The following is an 18,215-nucleotide window of genomic DNA, read 5'->3' as shown; positions in this document are numbered from 1 at the left end:
TTTAAAGCACATGCAAATAATGTACTTTTGTGATTGTGAATAAGTGCAGTGTAACTCTACCGCCGAGTTAACATTTGATGTGAATGTACAGTAAATTGAGGCGGAGGCATCGGAACTGATAGAATGTGCGCTGTAGCACGATACTACGATATTTCTTCAAAAGCAGATTGTGGAGACATTTTAATCCATGATCAAAAATTGTCATATCGCACACCATCAGCTCCTGTGCTGCCGAGTGTGATTCAGAAGCAGAACGTTTCTCCGCTGCTTCACAGATGCTGCAGTCAGTTTGTGCCGAGAGAGACCGTCTGATGACGGAGAGAGACGCTGCGTGTCACCAGTCCAGCATGACGTCTCTGAGCAAAGGAGGAGACCTTCAGGAGATCCTGCAGGGTGTTCGAGAGGTAACCGCACACACCCGTGTGCCTTTCTGAATGAATGAAGAGGTTAAGAGTTGGTTAACTCATTCATATCTCTCTCTCTTCAGCTGATCCAGGTCCAAGGAGAGCTCAAGCAGAAGAAACCCACAGAGAAGCAGAAAGCTCAACTTGAGCAGGTACGTAACGCTGTGTGCAATCATTTAATGCAAGAGAGCACATAGTGCATACAGAGTTTCTGCAGCTCTTAAAAATGTTAATTCCCGCTTTCACAAATGTGACCCTGGACCACAAAATGTATTATATTTGTATATTTGTACAATACATTGTATGGGTCAAAATTATCGATTTTTTCTTTTATGCCAAAAATCATTTGGATATTAAGTAAAGATCATGTTCCATTAAGATATTTTGTAAATTTCCTACTGTAAATATATCAGAACTTAATTTTTGATTAGTAATATGCATTGCTAAGAACTTCATTTGGACAACTTTAAAGATGATTTTCTCAATATTTAGATTTTTTTGCACCCTCAGATTCCAGATTTTCAAATAGTTGCATCTCAGCCAAATATTGTCCTATCCTAACAAACCATACATCAATGGAAAGATTATTTATTCAGCTTTCAGATGATGCATTAATCTCAATTTCACAAAATTGACACTTAAGACTGGTTTTGTGCTCCAGGGTCACATATGTCTTATGTTCTGAAACATTGCAGTGGTCATTTAACGTTTTTACATTTCACATCTTCATTGTACATCTATTTATATATCACCTTTTAATGAGCTTGATTTTAATGAACTCAGTTTTTTCTTAAATGTCCATCCCTACATACACCTAGACAAAACTGAATTCAGTGTAATCCTGAAAAAAATTAACACAATTATATAAAAATGAATGAATAAGTGTGTCTTGTAACAGGATGACTGATTGTTAAAGCCATTGCTGATTTGAAGGAGTTCAGCTATACAGGCAATCAGTGCAATGCTAATTCTAACATGTTTCTGTTGAACTTTCCCACATTATTGCAGGAGCAAACCAAGAACGCTCAGTTCATCATCATCTCCCTGAGGAACAACATGTTTGAGATGGCCGACCGTCTCATCGGCATCTATAAGACACACAACACCACCAAGAACGTGGCCATCAACCCCAAAACCATCGTCCTGCGCCAGATCGAGACGGCGTGATACTCTGTGAACCACTCGCTCCTTCTGATGGTTTGGCTGTTCATCACTTCTCTCGCTTTCTGTCTCCAAACCTTTTATACGTCTCCTTCATTCTGTGCTGCTCCATTCATTCCTTCATTGTTTTTAAATCAAATGAGTTTTATACTACATAGTAATTATAACATGGAATATTATCATGCAGCTTAATATTTTAAATAAACATTAAATGTGGCATTGTGCGTTTTGTGATTCTTATGTTTAAACTAAAACACAATCAGCACTTGTTAATGGATTTCTATGGATTGGATTTCTAAACAGCCAGAAGAAAGCATCAGTCCGGAAGAGTGCGGTTTCTGAGAGCTTTATTCATCTCTGAAACTTCAGAGAAATCAGGAAGGAATGACTGAAAGAGCTAATAGATGCTCTTTTATACAACAAGTACAGTGCAAACAGTAAGTGTTTTTAGTAATCATTTGTAGTAGTACAAAAGAGTAGAACAAAATTAGAAATGTACATATAAAGTTCTTAAAATTAAGATAAAAAGTAGGTCCCTAATGTCTTGACGTCTCAAATTGTGCTTATCTAGTCAGTGTGGTCCCTATATCTACAAGCATGATGGCTGCATCCGAAACATACTTCCCTACTATATAGTAGGCGAAAAACAGTATATGACAAAAGAAGCAAGTCCGAATCCACAGTACTCATAAAAGAGTAGGGATGTGAATGTAGTACTTCCAGATTACATCCATACTATATAGAACATACTCTTTTTGCGGCCGTGAAGTAATTACTTATTCAAAAAAGTACCTACTGGAGAGTATGCAATTTCAGAGGCAGCCAAAGTCTAAAAACAGACGCAGGAGGTCTATGGAACTGTGGGAAGACGGCATTATGGGTAACGTAGTTTACTTGTACTGCAGTTACACAGCTACTCATTATTTTTAGTAACAGACTGTTTTATAAACCACGATTTAAAACAAACGCGCTCTTCTGAACTGAAGTACACTGGTTTTCTGAACAGCTGATGTGAAAGGGGTCGAGACACGGGTTCTGTCGAGGATTGCACCAGTGTTTTGTAATCCATTCACAAAGAAACTGCTGTTGAAAGATGAAGCAGATGTTTTGGATCTGACTGTTACTGCATCGCAAAGCTTCATGATGCTTTGTATATTTAAGGATGTTTACAAAGCACTCGCGTGCAATACTTTTTCCCTATATTAAGTAAAGATCTTGTTCCATGAAGATATTTTGTAAATTTCCTACTGTAAATATATTAAAACTTAATTTTTGATTAGTAATATGCATTGCTAAGAACTTAATTTGGACCACTTTAAAGGCAATTTTCTCAATATTTTTATTTTGTTGCACCCTCAGATTCCAGATTTTCAAATAGTTGTATCTCGGCCAAATATTGTCCTATCCTAACAAACCATCAATGGAAAGCTTATCTATTCAGTTTTCAGATGATGTATAAATCTCAATTTCGAAAAATTGACCCTTATGACTGGTTTTGTGATCCAGGGTCACATTTATACATAAAAATGCTATAAACTAAATTACTTAATTAAGTCTTTAATTGCATTTTTAATGTAATATTTTAATGTAATACACTATTAAAGTAATGTAATTTTACAGTACTAGTCATTATATTTTGTAAATAGGTTTTTCCCCATAATTCCTGGGTTTTTAAGGGGAAACTCTCCTCATAATGGCCATCTGTGACTCTCCATGACTTAGTGTGTAGGTGACAGTCACATCTGGCAGAGAGTCAACACTGCGGTCCAGCTACGATCTCCCCGTTTCCCTGTTTACGATATGGAGGACAAGAAATCTTACCGTTTCCGCGTAATCACTGTCAACAAGTATGGCTCAAGTGAGCCGTCAGAGCCCACAGCAGCCATCCAAAAGGTGGACCCTTATGGTAAGAAGGCTCTAAACTGAGTCCAGCTGTTGTGGTTGTTTAACTGTCAGATGCAAAGCTATGTTAAATAAAATGTCCAGAGGATGTTGTTCAGTGCAAAAAAAATCCTACAAATGCTTCTTCTATGCTGTATTTTGCAGGTGTTGTTTCGAACATTGGTATGTATGTTTATGTTACCACAGCCTTCTGCTTTGCGAAAAGGGAAATCACATAGATCGCTAAAAGTTTCAAATAGTATGATCTTAAAAGTTGTCCTCCTCCACAAGAACTTTGACACTTTGTTGTTGTTTGGCTCACTTTTATTATTTTAGTCCCACCTCAGGACACATCCATCCACCATAACATGTTCACTTTCAGCACAGCAGACTTCCACTCCCAGTTAAACCAGTGAAAATATGTCATGATGTTTTTTTTTAAAAATCGTGTGTTTTGTTTGTGCAGGTGTCCCTTCTGCCCCAGGACAGGTGATTGCTTCCAGAAACACCAAAACATCTGCTTTTGTGCAGTGGGAGCCCCCGAAACATGCCAACAACCTCATGGGTTATTATGTGGATGCATCTCTGGTCGGCTCCAAGAAATGGTTCCCTTGTAACCACAGGCCTTACAAACACACCAGGTAAAATGCACACAAAAATGTCCAGATTTCGTTTTATTAATTGCTTGAAAAATTTTGACTGGTTTCTGGAAGTAGGTTTACATTGTGCTTGACTATCTGGATTTACATTTGTCAGGTTTGTGGTCCATGGTTTGGTCCCCGGAGACACTTACGTGTTCCGTGTGCAAGCTGTGAATGCTTCCGGTTTGAGTGAAGAATCACAGGACTCTGCTCCTTTCTTCATTGATGCTGCTCTTTGTACGTATACAACTTTACGACTCCTGTAGCAGTGTTACAAAGGTTATAAAGGAAAGGGAAGTTAGGATTAGACTAACCAAAATGGTGATTCATTTTTTATTTAAAGGCACACTAAATCATATTTTTTTGTGTTTCACCGGCTTGTATACAGCAGTGGTCTTGTAGTTTATACTGACACCTACTGGTGTGGATGTATTATCCAAACATTGTCAGTTGTAGATGCAAAAATACGCAAATGTATCCAATAAATAGTCAAATAAATAGTAAAATATTAAAGGTGTAGGAATAGTAGGAATCTTAAAGCAGGATATTAAAGGTGCAATAAATATTTTTTGTGTTTTACTGGCCTGAATACAACGGTGGTCTTATAGTTTATACTGACACCTACTGGTGTGGATGTATTATCATGCGAAAACAGACATTGTCAGTTGCAGATGTAATACTATGCAAAAAAAATCCAACAATAGAGAGGACATATAGTACACGTGTGTGTGTGTGTGTAGGTGTCAAACGGATTTTAAATGAAAAAAAAAGACTTAGAAGACTGAGAATTAGCATATAATTGGTGGACATGCACAATTTCTCATTTAGCATTTCAATAAAGCGCCATGTTTTGAAGTCGTTGCCATATAAACACTTGTGTTATCTTATACAGTTGGGGCAGTGGAGTATGGTACGTATGTGATATATTTCCATTTATAAAGTGATTTAGCACATCCACTCCTGTTATTTACACACAAGCCTAATAAAATCAGCACTTCCTTTATGCAATATTTAGTAAAGTCCCTGCAATGTGAGGCACACTTATTGTAGGCACATTAAAAGTCTTGGCTGCTTGTGAATTTGTGTATGATGTCTGTAACCAATCACTCTATCAGTATCACTGAATCTAATGTCACAGTCAATTATTATTTGATCCACAATGGCTCCAGTCGCTCATACCGTATGTGATCGTCAGGACCTTTATCCGTCACGCTGAGCATTTTTTCCCTCTGTCCCACATGATCAGCTACTCCCTCTGCCCCATACGGCATCAGTCTGCTCAACTGTAATGGATCCTCCATGACCCTGGCCTGGAAACGCCCCAAAAACACTGGCGGCTCTAAGATCACGTCTTACTACCTGGACAAGCGCGAGGCAGAATCAGTGGACTGGAAGGAGGTTAACCCCAGTCCAGCTGCCCACAGGACCTTCATGGTACGCTCTACATGAATATATTTGTCAATATGTATTCAAGAACTTTAGATATGAAAATATGCTGCGTGATGTATTATTTATACATATGGAATAAAAAACTACTCTAAATGTATACAGTTGTTGTGTGTTTTCCGGATTGGTCTGTATTTTTAACTTCTGGATCCAGGTGGAGAATCTGACCACTGGAGTTTTCTATGAGTTCAAGATTCAGGCTGCTAACTTGGCCGGAGTTGGCCTTCCATCTGAGCCCAGCAAAGCTTTTGCCTGCGAGGCCTGGACAATGGCTGAACCTGGTCAGTACCCTGAAAAAATAATAGCTGCACTGAGTTAAACATCAATAGCTCCTGTCATCGTAATTCATATATGGAGGTTGCACAGCCGAAAATACCATCTTGTCTAAATTCATTATTTCTCTCTTTGTTATCAGGCCCAGCATATGACATTAGTTTCTGGGAGGTGCGTGATACCTTCGTCCTGGTGCAGTGGAAGCCTCCTGTGTACGCCGGAGCTGGTCCCATCACTGGCTACTTTGTGGACATGGCTAAGAAGGGCTCATCAGATTTTGTCGCTGTGAATGCGGAGCCAGTTGGGCATTGTTACCTGAAGGTATCACACAAAACCCCTCATTTTGTTGCAAAACTGAAAAATGCCAACATTGAAGATAAGGACATGAATGTGATAAGTGAAATAAATATTCATATGTTTATACACTGATCTGTAGGTGTCTGGACTAGAGACTGGAGCTTCATATGTGTTCAGAGTGCGGGCTGTGAATGCTAAAGATGTTGGAAAAGCCTCAGATGTGTCCGATCCTGTATGTGCTAAAGCGCTGCCAGGTAACTGCGATACTGCATTATTACCAACCGTAAGCACTCATCAACAACCTTTCTTTAACATGCAGCATATAGGTTTTGTTCCAAATCATATTTCTTTCTTGATTGAAACACAAAAGATGTTTAGCAGGATGTCCACGCTGCTATTTTCCATACAGTGGAAGCAAATGGGATCACCTTTCATTGTATGACAAAAAGTGGATTACGGTAGATACAAGTCCTTATTTTGATGTTATTTTGTTTTTTTAAGGTACAAAGGAGATTGTATGTGGTGTGGATGAAGAGACCGGAGACATTTTCTTGAACTTTGAAGCTTGTGAAGTTTCTGAGACCTCTAAGTTCACATGGTCAAAGTCCTACAAAGAAATCACTGAATCAAGCAGGGTCTCCATCACGTCCTCTGGAAGAAAGTATGTCTGATCTGTGTGGATTTTGTCATTTATTCAACCCAGTCTCATGAGAATTTAAAAGTATTGTAGAAGTTGGTGATTCTGTATGAATTTGTACAATCTTGACTCAATCTGATATGAAAACATTTGTGGGTAAAACGTCACCACCAAGGTCCATCCCTAAATATAACCCTAAGGGGTGCGTCAACAGATTGCACAAAAATGTACAAATGAGATTCATACGCAATTGCAACCAGTTTATCAAATCGTAAAATACTTACAAATTGTCATGATACTATGTTGTGTATATTACTACAGCATCATTACATATTGAAGTTCTGTAGCAAAGTGGTATAAATTTACAAGCTGCAATGTGTTCTGTCAAGCTCGAAGCTGACATTTGTAAACGCTGAGAAGGAGGATTTGGGCATCTACTCTGTCGCGGTGACCAATACAGACGGAGTTTCATCCAGTTACTCCGTCAATGAAGAAGGTCAGATATTGGGTTTAAATATCTCTTTCTCTATGTACTTAAGTTCAATTAACATGATACCTGTTTTCTTTTACAGAGCTCAAGAAAATGCTTGAGCTGAGCTACAACATCAAACATCCCAGTGAGTTGCCTGTGGATTGCTCATGAATGATTTTGGTTGTCATTTCATGAGAATCTAGATCATCTAAGAATGATTTGGTGTTTAAATACATTACGGTTTACTTTTATATCAGTTGTTCCACTGAAGACGGAGCTGAACTATGAGATTCTGGAGAAGGGTCACGTGCGTTTCTGGGTGCAGGCTATGAAGTTGTCCTCCTCTGTCAACTACAGGTTCATCGTCAATGATAAAGCCATCACGAGTGCTGAGGTACAGACCAGCACTTCACTCAGTGTTTCCCAAAAACCTGTAAACCATTTTTTTTTTAATTTAGGAAAAAATAAGCTATTATTATTATTGTTGTTATTATTATTAGTAGTAGTATTTATAATAATAATAATAATATTTACAAATAATAACTAAAATTAGCCAGTTATTATTTATTTTTATTTAAAAAATAACTATTTTACTAAAAAAAAAACTACAAATAAAATTAAGGCAATTGTATTAATAATAATAATAATAATTATTATTATTATATATTTTAGTCACAGTTAAAACCCTTGATAAAACGTTTTTAAATGATTTTACTGCGTGTTTAGGGTTACAAAATCAGCCATGATGCTTCTACTGGAATCATCCAGATGACTATTGAGCACTTCACCAAGGCCAATGAAGGCACTTACACCATTCAGATCCACGATGGCAAGGCCAAGAGCCAAAGCTCACTGGTTCTTGTGGGAGACGGTAAGGGCTTAACAGTGTATAAAAGTAAACGTCCAGTCACAGTGCAGTTTTGGGATAAGTACAGAAGTATAAAACCTTTGTGAGCACATGTTCTTTGTATTTTTCTAATCTTAGCATTCAAAGGTGCTCTGAAGGAAGCTGAGTTCCAGAGAAAAGAGCACATCAGAAAACAAGGTTTGTGAAGCAACATAAATACCACAAAAATGGCAAACTTGTACCCCATATTCTCAGTATTGCTTGTACTATGTGGTCAGTTTTCATTTATTAATCAGAGACATTATTCTGGTTCTCTCAGGTCCTCACTTCTCAGAGTACCTGTCTTTCCATGTGACGGATGACTGCACAGTGATGCTAGTCTGCAAGGTAAATGCAACCCAGCAATTTAAAGACTGTTTAACATTGATACCAGAGTCTCTTATCATTATCCTTGCCACATGTTTACACTGTAGCTGGCCAATGTGAAGAAAGAGACAACATTTACCTGGTTTAAAGATGATGAAGAAATTCCTGTTGATGTTCCACCAAACCCAATGTCTGGATCTTGCTCTCTTCCAATCCCCATGGTATGACAACCAGCGCTCCAGAGATCAAAGTTTATAAAGCATGAACATAAATGCAATTCATCTTTTATAACGGTTTAGAGCTTCATAATTCTGAATATGTACATACTTTGTAACTGTTTTTTGTTCTAACAGTTCTCCAGGAAAGACCAGGGAATTTACAAAGCTGTACTGGGTGATGACCATGGAAAGGACACCTCTGTCTATGACATTTCTGGCAAAGGTACTCATCTCTGAACTATAAGATATAATGAATATATATATATATATATATATATATATAAACATTGGTGTTTAAATGATTGGGGTCAGTAAGATTTTCTTAAGCAGTTAATATTTTTATTCAGCATTGACACATTAAATTGATCAAAAGTGGCAGGAAAGACTTATAATTAAGAAATATTAACTGTTTTCAACATTGATAATAATGTTTCTTGAGCAGCAAATCAGTGTATTAGAATGATTTCTGAAGGATCATGTGATACTGAAGACTGGAGTAATGATGCTGAAAAATTCAGCTTCGTCATCGCAGGAATAAATTACATTTTAAAATGTATTCCAATAGAAAACCGTTATTTTAAATTGTAATAATATTTCACAATATTACTGTTTTTACTGCACTTTTGGACAAATAAATGCCACGTTGGTGAGTATAAGAGTGCCCAAACTTTTAAACAGTAGTGTATTTATAGACACACTATAAATACACTGTGTATTTGTAAATTTGATGTAAACACTATTTGTTATGATTATGAATTTTTTATTCTCTTTTTGTTAGTGTTTGAGGATATCATCAACGCAATCGCCAGTATTGCTGGTATGTTGGTTACTCTCTTCTGATTTTTTGAACTGGCTGAAATGATTAGATTCATTTTTCAGATCCAATTAAGAATAGTATTACTATTACAGTTTGAATGTTTTGTGTGTTTTTTTACAGGTTCCTCTGCCTCTGACTTGGTTCTTCAGTGCACACCAGAGGGTATCAGACTGCAATGCTACATGAAGTACTACACAGAGGAGATGAAAACTAGCTGGTTTCATAGGTACATCCACATGAAGAGAGACAATTATGTTCAGACTCAAAATATACAAATCAAATGCTAATGAAATTATATGATGTGTTATATGATAATATAAGCTTGAGATCAAAACAGAATTTGACAGAAATGTGTGTTGTGTTTGGTGGGTTATAGCTAATGTTTTTTTTGGTTGTTTTGGCTTTAGAGACAGTAAAATCTCCTCCTCAGAGAAGATGAGAATCGGAGGCACATCTGAGATGGCCTGGATGCAGATCTGTGAGCCCACAGATAAGGAAAAGGGTCATTATACCATTGAGATTCATGATGGGAAGAAATCACACTCTCGCACCTTTGACCTTTCTGGACAAGGCAAGTGGAAGCTGGACTGCTGAATGCTATAGGCTCAGAATTTTGCATACAAAATCTACATTAAATAGGCTAAAAATGCAATCTTTTCTTTGTCATGGGAACACTTATTTGTCAGGTACTCTGTTATAATGTGTTACTTACTTCTTGTAATGTGTTCCTCCATTCTAACAGCATACACTGATGCCTATGCAGAATTCCAAAGACTGAAGTAAGAGAATCTCCATTGCTTCAGTTTATTCATATTTTACTCTTATTTTTTTCTTAAGAATCATCTTACAAATAGAGCCACACACACTGATATTTTCTCTCTGTTTCATCAGAGCTGCTGCCTTTGCTGAGAAGAGTGAGTATTTCTGAGAACTGCTCAAATGCAACATTAATATTGCTCTAATCCGGCATTCATGCATACTTGAACTCAGGCAGTATAATGGAGTGTAAAGCTTTGTACAATGAAAATAATCTCATTAAAGCGGTTTAGGAATGTGTTTAGATGCCAGAATCATGACCCAAATTTTCATACAAATGGAAGTAACTTATTTATTATAAAATCAACTTTTTTTTTTTTTTTACAGAAACCTATTAATTCTTTTGATTTTTTGCTTAAGTTGGAAATAGTGTCCAGATGTGTTATATGAACTATTTGCTCTCTGTAGACCGTGGTAGAGTGGTAGGTGGCCTGCCAGATGTTGTCACCATTATGGAGAAGAAGGTAGTATATCTTTTACTTTTCCCATGTTAACTAGAACTACACTTGGTATTTCCTATTAATACATTTCTAACAAGTGAACTGTGTTGTCATAAAGTGTTCATATATTATACTGATGACTGATTCATAGTTTTATCTGCACATACTTTGTGACCTTTCACCTCTGCAGAGCCTGAGTCTAACTTGCACAGTGTGGGGTGACCCCAGCCCAGAGGTCACCTGGTTTAAGAATGAGCAGGAAGTTGTGTCTGACGACCGCTACAAGATCACCTTCGAGGGCGGCAAGTTCGCCAGCCTCACTATCAATAATGTGTACGTTGAAGATTCTGGAAAGTACAGCATCAATGTACGGAACAAGTACGGAGGTGAATTCGTGGAGATCACAGTCAGTGTCTACAAACAAGGCGGAGACATCCCTGAGCCCAAACTGGGACAGATGGCCAAGCCCGCCGTTACCCCCAAGCCAGCTACACCCGCTCCACAGTCAGTGAAGACCCCGACTCCTCCAACTCCTACACCCTCCGTTAAGTCCCCAACCCCTACTCCACCTCCCTCTGTGAAATCTCCCACTCCAACTCCAGCTCCTAAATCCCCCACCCCACCCAGATCCATGAGATCCCCCACCCCGCCAAGATCAATGAGATCCCCTACCCCTACTAAGTAACTAGTAAACTATAGAATCTGAAGATTTGTGAAGTATTGACAGAGTTGATGTATAGTCTTTCAATTCAAATCAACTGAAGATGATCTGTTTTAGTTTTTGCTGCAGTAGTCTACAAATCAGGATCTGTCACTGGTACAACTGCGAGGTTAAATATACGTACAGAAAAATATCTCAGGGAAGAGTCCCTTAAGATCAGCTTCAGACTCCAGTGTACCAGTTTTCATCTCTGAAATAGAAAAAAAAGAATAATACAAAAATAGGAAAATTGTGTTGTATGTATTGCTTTCGCAGCCAAATGATAAGAAAGTTGCTGAAGTGCTGCTGGGCCTGTCAAAAATCATCACAAAGGCCACCACGGTCTTATCTGTTTTTGTTCTGTACCCCTCCCAAATGCTTGTTGGTGCCAATAAAAATCAACCGTATCCTCTCTGGAGTGGATCTTTGGTAGTCTGAGTTGAATTTTGACTGTTTGTTTATGTCCCAAAAGGTAAATTGATTCTGTTTTTACATAATACGGGCAATCTTTAAATTAGTGTAGTTGGTTAACTTCAGGATTACTATAAAGGTCAAATTTAGCAGTTTGCGCTAACCCAAGGGTTACGGAGACCCCCCAGTACTGCACATTTTGTATGTCTCCCTCATCAAAAATACCTGAATCAGCTAATCCGCACATTACTAGAGATTGCAAGACCTGAATTAGGTGTGTTTGATAATACAAAATTATCAAAAATGTGCAGTGCAGGAGACATACAAAATGTGCAGTGCAGGATGGGTTTGAAAACCCCTGCGCTAACCAAACTAAACCCAATATTCAAGCGGTGTCCAATCCTGTTCCTGGTGTGTCAATATCCTGCAGAGTTTAGCTACAGCTCTAATTAAACACACACAAACCAGGGTCTAAACCACTAAAATCAGGGTCTTAAGGATTGCTGGAAACTTCTAGTCAGGTCTAGTCTAGTCTAGTCAAGTTTGGAGTTAAACTCTGCAGGAAGGTGGCCCTCCAAAAGCAGGATTAGACATCCCTGCATTTTACAAAATATCTACTTTGCTACAGGTACACTCAATTCGAAATTCATGGATTCCAGGGATGTCCAATCCTGCTCCTGGAGAGTCACTATCCTGCAGAGTTTAACTAAACAAGCATGAACCAGCTAATTCAGGTCTTTCAAATTTCTAGAAACGTCCAGGCATTGTGTTTGGGGAAGTTGGAACTCTGCAGGACATGGCCTTTAGGATTGGACGGGCCTGCTAGATCAGATTCTTATGAATAATTTTGATTCAGGTGTAATGTTATTCGATCACAAGCTTAGGGAACATATAGCATGATGTATGCAACTTCATGAGTCAACAGTTGTCTCATCTTGATATTCCAGGTCCCAGCTCAACAAATTTGGAAAGTTTTAACTTCAAGTAGATTATCTATTCATAAAAACAAATCCCTATTACTTCTAAAGTTTAAGTTGACTTTAAAGTTTACACCATTTAGACCCATTAATGCTGTAAATGAAATCAGTCAGACAGTGCAGCAGATATCAGTCAGTTGGATGATTTTATTTTGAAATCTGGTTTGCAAGGAAGGTATTATTTGTCTTTAATACCAAATCAAAGGGTCATGAAATATATTTTCTTGGGTTCAAATACACAAAATCATTCAGCAAATTCAGAAGTTAAATAAAATACTCAAGTCCCTTGTTCCTGTCGGCATCCTGCTCTTGGGTCTCAATCTCTACATGCTTCATGGCAATAAAATACTGCACGAAAGGCTCTCCCAGTGCACCACGAATCACACTGTCCTCTGCTAGAGCTACTAAAGCATCATCCAGTTTAACAGGGATCGGGAACTGTTTCTGCTGAGCAGGAGCTTTGCTTAGAACCTGTTCGGCATTCAGATTACGTCTAATACCGTCCAGTCCTGCTGCTATCGTGGCCGCCAACACGATGTAAGGGTTGGCCATTGCTGAACCCAGCTTGTTATCAATGTGAGTCTCCCGTCCACCATGAACCTTCACGTTGAAGGCGCAGCTATTGTCGTTGCAGCCGCATGTGGCGTAAAGATGGTTCTTGGAATTTTTCTTGCCTTTGGAAAGCTGGTTTCGACAGCTGATCCCTGGAGCCAAGAGGCAGCTCAGAGCGGCTGAGTGCTGGAGAAGACCTGAGAGCCACTTTCTGCCGATTTCCGAAAGTTCCCCATTGCCCGAGTGGAAAAGGCTTCTTCTGCCACTGGCATCCCAAAGGCTATGGGAGAGTAACCCGGAATTGTGGATGTTGCCATCTGTGAAAAAGGTGGCGATGTAGTCAAACTTCCTGGCCATTTCTTTGATTCCTGTGCGGAAGGTGAAGGCGCTGTCTGCGGCATCGATTCCAAACCGCGGTTTGAAGCAAATCTCCATCTGTCCTGGTCCATTTGCAGATGAGAAGCTTTCGACGTCAACTCCCATGTAGTACATCCCTCTGACTAGCTGCTGCAGGAAGGGTTGATCGTAGTTGCTCAACAGCGTGGTGGCAGGGAAGAACACGGCTTTAGGTCCCACTCGTTCAGGGGCTCCGAAGATGCAGCACTCATACGTGAAGGACGAGTGGAGAGAGAATCCCATGCTCTGGAGTTGGCCCAGCATCTGCTTGGCTATGAGGCGGGGTGATGTTCGCAATGGCGCTCCTGTGATTGTGCAGGGGTCACAGATAAGACGTGCGGTCTGGTCCGCCCAGGGAAGGATCTGGAACGTGGAGAGATCTGCAACCAGGAGGACATCACTGCTGAAGTTGGCTGCACTCGGATGATCAACTTCGTTGACTTTGGGGCTTAGGGTTAACTCCAGGTAGCTTCTCGGCATAGGGATGCCATATACCGCTTTTTCCTGTGGTGTCAATAATGAATAATGTTGTTGAGTACTTTTTCAGTATTTTACCAGTATTTTCAAAACGACTACAATTACTACAAGGGACACTAAACAGTCAAACTTATTACTAACATTAAAGCTGCTGTAAGCAATGTTAGCTGTCTTGCTAACTTAAACCAACCCTCAACCATGGCGTCAACCACAAACCCCCTTTCTCCACACCGTTCAAAAACATCTCAGTATAAAATATGTCTTTATCTTTATGTTTTACTGCAAAAACATTGCATACAGCAGCTTAAATTGTACTATTATATTGACTACAGTACAGAATCTATTCTAAAAAAAAGATTTACATGAAAAAATCGAGTTGGAACTGTCTTGGATCGGGACACGCCATGAAGATCAGTGGCCTCAAAGCGAACAAAGCTTATGTTTTCCCGGGCAATTTGCTGTTTTATGCGCTCAACATCAGAAATGAAGCTTTGAGATGCAAAAGAGAGTGCCTGTGAGCTTTCCTTGTCTGTTAGGAATATAAAGTAACAGACAGATAGATGAACGATGAGCAAGTTAAAGTAAATGTGTTAAATTGAGTCAACCATAAATCATCTTTCTGACCTGAGTGTGATGTGCCAGCTTCATCCCAGTGGGATGTCTTAGCAGTGGGTGAACTCATACCAGAGGACCTGCCGGGAGGTCCATTGGTCATCGAAGACCCGCCTGAATCCCAGCTAGAACTTCCTTCTCTTAGTCTGGATGCTCTCCTAGCTTCTGAAAGGGGCTTGAAGGTGCTGAAACTCTTAGGTGGTATCTGGTCTGGCTTACAGTCCACTCTTTGACCTGGAGGGTAGCTCCTTCTTTCATCTTGCCCTTTTGCACTGAGTAGGGAGCTCTCACGCAACACACTTTTCAGTTCATCCATTGTTTGTTTGGGGACACCACCCTCACCAGTTGACATGCTCTCCCTTCTCCATCCATGCCTGTTGTAGTTGTCTTCTCTCGAGAGACCCTGGTCCTGGGACTCACTGGAAACAGAGGGACAACGATGGGGAGGGCCGATGGAAATAATGATGGGGTCGTTTGTGGGGCCTGGAATTGGTACATTTGATGGCACTAAGGGTACAGACGTCCCTTTTCTGTCCCAGTCAGAGGAGGAAAGACGCTTCTCTCTTGGATCCGCACCCTTCTTTCCTGCACTCATATTTCCTCCATCCATTTGGTCTGGAATTTTTTCCTGAAGAATTTGACATTGATGGCTTTAAGAATGAATATAACTCACAATAACATAAAATCATGGAGTACCAAAAACATCCAAAAGACAATACACAAAATAACTTTAACTGTACAAATTGCATTTGACCAATTGTCAAAAAAATAAAATGAAATAATAATAATAATGATAATTTAAATTTTTAGATTTACCATATCTCTGGATTCCTCTGAGTCCTGCATAATGCTCAGGGTTTTTTATGAGACTGTTTGGAAACTCATAACCATCTGCCCCAATCAAAGTGGCTCACACAACTGACTAACAGAGTCTGAAACAAACCAATCTGCTCCCTTTCACCCCAACCAAATGTATGAACCATCCAGTCTGTTCAGTCCCACTCTCCTATTGTGAGCTTCTGCACATCAGCTGTTTTCAACAGCCCACAACACATTATTCATCAAATCTCTAGAAAGATGCAGTTGTTTGACTAAAAGGTTATTTAACAGAAAACCAAAGCCATTGCATATAATTGAAACATAAATGAACACATAGTGACATGCCTTTGTATAAACACTGTTGTTGCCAAGCAAATTAAATAAACGAATCCGCCATTTACGTTTATGACGATGATTTTCATCGTAATATTCCGAAAATAATCACAAAATTATTATTATTATTATTATTATCATCATCATTATTATATTAACATTGTAGGATGTTTAGATTTTGAATGTAATTAAAATAAATTTTATTTTGTAATGTTTTATTTAATACATTTTTAAGTATCATTGTTGTTTAGAATATGAATGTTCTAATTAATAATTAAATACACAATACACTGTATTTTGTAATGATTTAATAAACTTTTTAAATAGAAGTTTAATTTTATAAGTAATTATATTTATTATTGTTGTTAAAATTATATGATGTGTTTAGAATAGGATGTCATAAAATTCATGATACACTTGATTTGTTGATTTCGTTTTATTTAATAAAATTGTAAATAAAATATTATTGTTAATAATAATAAAACTGCTGTTATTAATAAAAAGTCTGTGATTTGTGTCGATGGAGAGAGGGTAATGCAGTCTGCGCTGTAGGGTGCGGTTTCTCGAGTCCAGCTGTAACCGGTTACCGGAGACTCTTGTCACACGGCAGCGCTGTATGGTCAAACACTACAACAATTATTCTCCGGAGCGGCTTAATGATTAAGCTACAATCTTCAATGAGTAAGCATATTCCAGTAAGTCAAACAATTCAACATATAAATATTTTTGTTTTGACGCGGATTTAGAGTATTATTTTTGTGTAACGTTAATTCAGTCTCAATCTGGAACTGTGAGCTGATTAGCATCAGAGCAAAACAGCTTTTGTTGTCGACCACAGTTTATATATACACTAATATATCTATTTTATTTTGTCGTAACCATCTACAAAACGAATAAAAAATTGTTTGTTATTATAAACTTTACATTTTACAGCTATAATGTCTGATATAATCGCTTGGCGACGGTGTTAGCTTAAGTTAGCCTGACAGCTAACGTTACATCAATGAGAACTGGGCACGACATTTCGCTCTTTTATTTCACTTTAATCGATTACATTTAGAAGTGAATTAAAGTATGTAGCTTGCAAAGATAATGTGTGTTGCGTTTTTGTTGAAAATGAATGTAATCTGCGAGTTTTTGGCCCCGTTGCTAATATTAGCCAAGCTATTGATCCTGATCAATTAGCATATACTGATGTTTTGGGCATTAAAATCTGTTTTTGCTCAGTATAAATACTTTATCGGTTGTAGAATTTCACCGCATTTCAAACCGTGACCTGCTAAGCAAGATAAAGAATTTGCGTTTGGATATTTTAATGGCTTCATTTGAGGCCTTTATACTTGATTTCCATAAAGTCACACTTAAAAATAACTCATCCAACCATCTGTGCCTTTCATTTGAATTACATGTAGATTTAAGTTACTACTACATGAGGTTTGTTGCGTCTTTTTAAAGCGATTTGCTAAAGAGGCTTAGTATGTGGTAATCCCATAGAGCTGCTGTGACACGTGTGTGTCCTCACGGGACTGACATGAAGATTTCAGTCTTCCCAGAAAGCACAGCCCATCCGAAGCGGTCACACGCCTGCTCCAGTGTTTCCTCTGAAACAATGACCCACATACCGCGTGTTGACTCACCTCTGAGTCATTTGTGTGAGGGAGGAGATATGGTTGATTTTCATGCTGTTATGAGCTCTGTGATTCAGGTCTTTAGCCTATAGGGATGTATGTAGGGATGGGCGGATCGATCCTGAAGTATCGATACTGCTGTTGAATCGAAAAGATCTATCCTCACATATAAATATCGATTCTAAAGTGCATTTTAAGTATTAATTTTATTTATTTAGCAAGAAATTTGGTGCATAGAATAAGCTTCTATGTGGAAAAATAGACTATGTTAGCGAATACTTGTGTAGGATTGAACACTTTCTCCTGCTCATCGGAACATACGCAAATGCTGAAAGACAGAACCAATCAATCACAGACAGCGTTTGCTGCTGACGCTTCGCTCACAGTGCTTGGTCAAATAGGGCTGCGTTTCCCAAAAGCATCAGAGCATAAGTAGATCATAAAGGTGACATATCATGAAAATCTGACTTTTCCAGGTTTTAAGTGCTATAATCAGGTCCCCGGTGCATCTACCAACCAAGGAAACGTGAAAAAGATTAACCCAGTAATTTTGTTTTGGGAAGCCTTTTTCTGCAAGCGTCTGAGAAAACGAGC

At 38.6% G+C, this 18,215-nt stretch overlaps 3 protein-coding genes across 6 annotated transcripts in view; 2 read left to right on the top strand and 1 right to left on the bottom strand.

Annotated features, from left to right (window-relative positions):
• LOC107718897 (M-protein, striated muscle-like) overlaps positions 1–11,839 on the top strand; it is a 29,703-nt gene extending 17,864 nt beyond the window's left edge. The window contains exons 14-37 of the mRNA XM_016526153.1: positions 3,288–3,471; positions 3,612–3,629; positions 3,913–4,087; positions 4,203–4,324; positions 5,334–5,521; positions 5,688–5,814; positions 5,949–6,127; positions 6,243–6,357; positions 6,605–6,764; positions 7,130–7,236; positions 7,313–7,357; positions 7,470–7,606; positions 7,939–8,083; positions 8,198–8,257; positions 8,379–8,446; positions 8,533–8,646; positions 8,779–8,866; positions 9,422–9,460; positions 9,581–9,686; positions 9,868–10,031; positions 10,203–10,239; positions 10,352–10,374; positions 10,685–10,740; positions 10,907–11,839. Of these exons, the coding sequence (XP_016381639.1) occupies positions 3,288–3,471; positions 3,612–3,629; positions 3,913–4,087; positions 4,203–4,324; positions 5,334–5,521; positions 5,688–5,814; positions 5,949–6,127; positions 6,243–6,357; positions 6,605–6,764; positions 7,130–7,236; positions 7,313–7,357; positions 7,470–7,606; positions 7,939–8,083; positions 8,198–8,257; positions 8,379–8,446; positions 8,533–8,646; positions 8,779–8,866; positions 9,422–9,460; positions 9,581–9,686; positions 9,868–10,031; positions 10,203–10,239; positions 10,352–10,374; positions 10,685–10,740; positions 10,907–11,401 (2,952 nt within the window). The 3' untranslated portion in view covers positions 11,402–11,839. The remainder of the gene's footprint in view (positions 1–3,287; positions 3,472–3,611; positions 3,630–3,912; positions 4,088–4,202; positions 4,325–5,333; positions 5,522–5,687; positions 5,815–5,948; positions 6,128–6,242; positions 6,358–6,604; positions 6,765–7,129; positions 7,237–7,312; positions 7,358–7,469; positions 7,607–7,938; positions 8,084–8,197; positions 8,258–8,378; positions 8,447–8,532; positions 8,647–8,778; positions 8,867–9,421; positions 9,461–9,580; positions 9,687–9,867; positions 10,032–10,202; positions 10,240–10,351; positions 10,375–10,684; positions 10,741–10,906) is intronic.
• Positions 11,840–12,931: 1,092 nt separating this feature from the next.
• LOC107718882 (lengsin-like) lies at positions 12,932–17,707 on the bottom strand. Of its 2 annotated transcripts, none has more exons than XM_016526125.1 (4): positions 17,631–17,707; positions 14,854–15,469; positions 14,592–14,758; positions 12,932–14,256 (listed from the first exon to the last, which is right to left on the bottom strand). In XM_016526125.1, exons 2-4 carry the CDS (start codon positions 15,449–15,451, stop codon positions 13,069–13,071), a joined length of 1,953 nt encoding a protein of 650 aa, XP_016381611.1. In that variant the 5' UTR covers positions 15,452–15,469; positions 17,631–17,707; the 3' UTR covers positions 12,932–13,068. The 2 variants fall into 2 exon arrangements, with proteins under 2 accessions (XP_016381611.1, XP_016381610.1); XM_016526124.1 differs by lacking the exon at positions 17,631–17,707 and adding an exon at positions 15,658–15,832.
• Positions 16,538–18,215, top strand: part of LOC107718883 (protein tyrosine phosphatase type IVA 1-like) — a 6,299-nt gene continuing 4,621 nt past the window's right edge. Inside the window, exon 1 of one of the 3 annotated variants that reach the window (XM_016526127.1) lies at positions 16,538–16,688. The gene's annotated coding sequence lies outside the window, so the exon portion shown is untranslated. The remainder of the gene's footprint in view (positions 16,689–18,215) is intronic. The other 2 variants (XM_016526128.1, XM_016526126.1) reach the window with 2 other exon arrangements.

This window comes from Sinocyclocheilus rhinocerous, unplaced genomic scaffold (assembly GCF_001515625.1).
Source record: "Sinocyclocheilus rhinocerous isolate Xijiao unplaced genomic scaffold, SAMN03320098_v1.1 scaffold1595, whole genome shotgun sequence".
In the NCBI taxonomy this organism is placed as follows: domain Eukaryota; kingdom Metazoa; phylum Chordata; class Actinopteri; order Cypriniformes; family Cyprinidae; genus Sinocyclocheilus; species Sinocyclocheilus rhinocerous.
The sequence above is the reverse complement of the archived record's forward strand: the minus strand, read 5'-3'. Positions and strand labels throughout refer to the sequence as shown.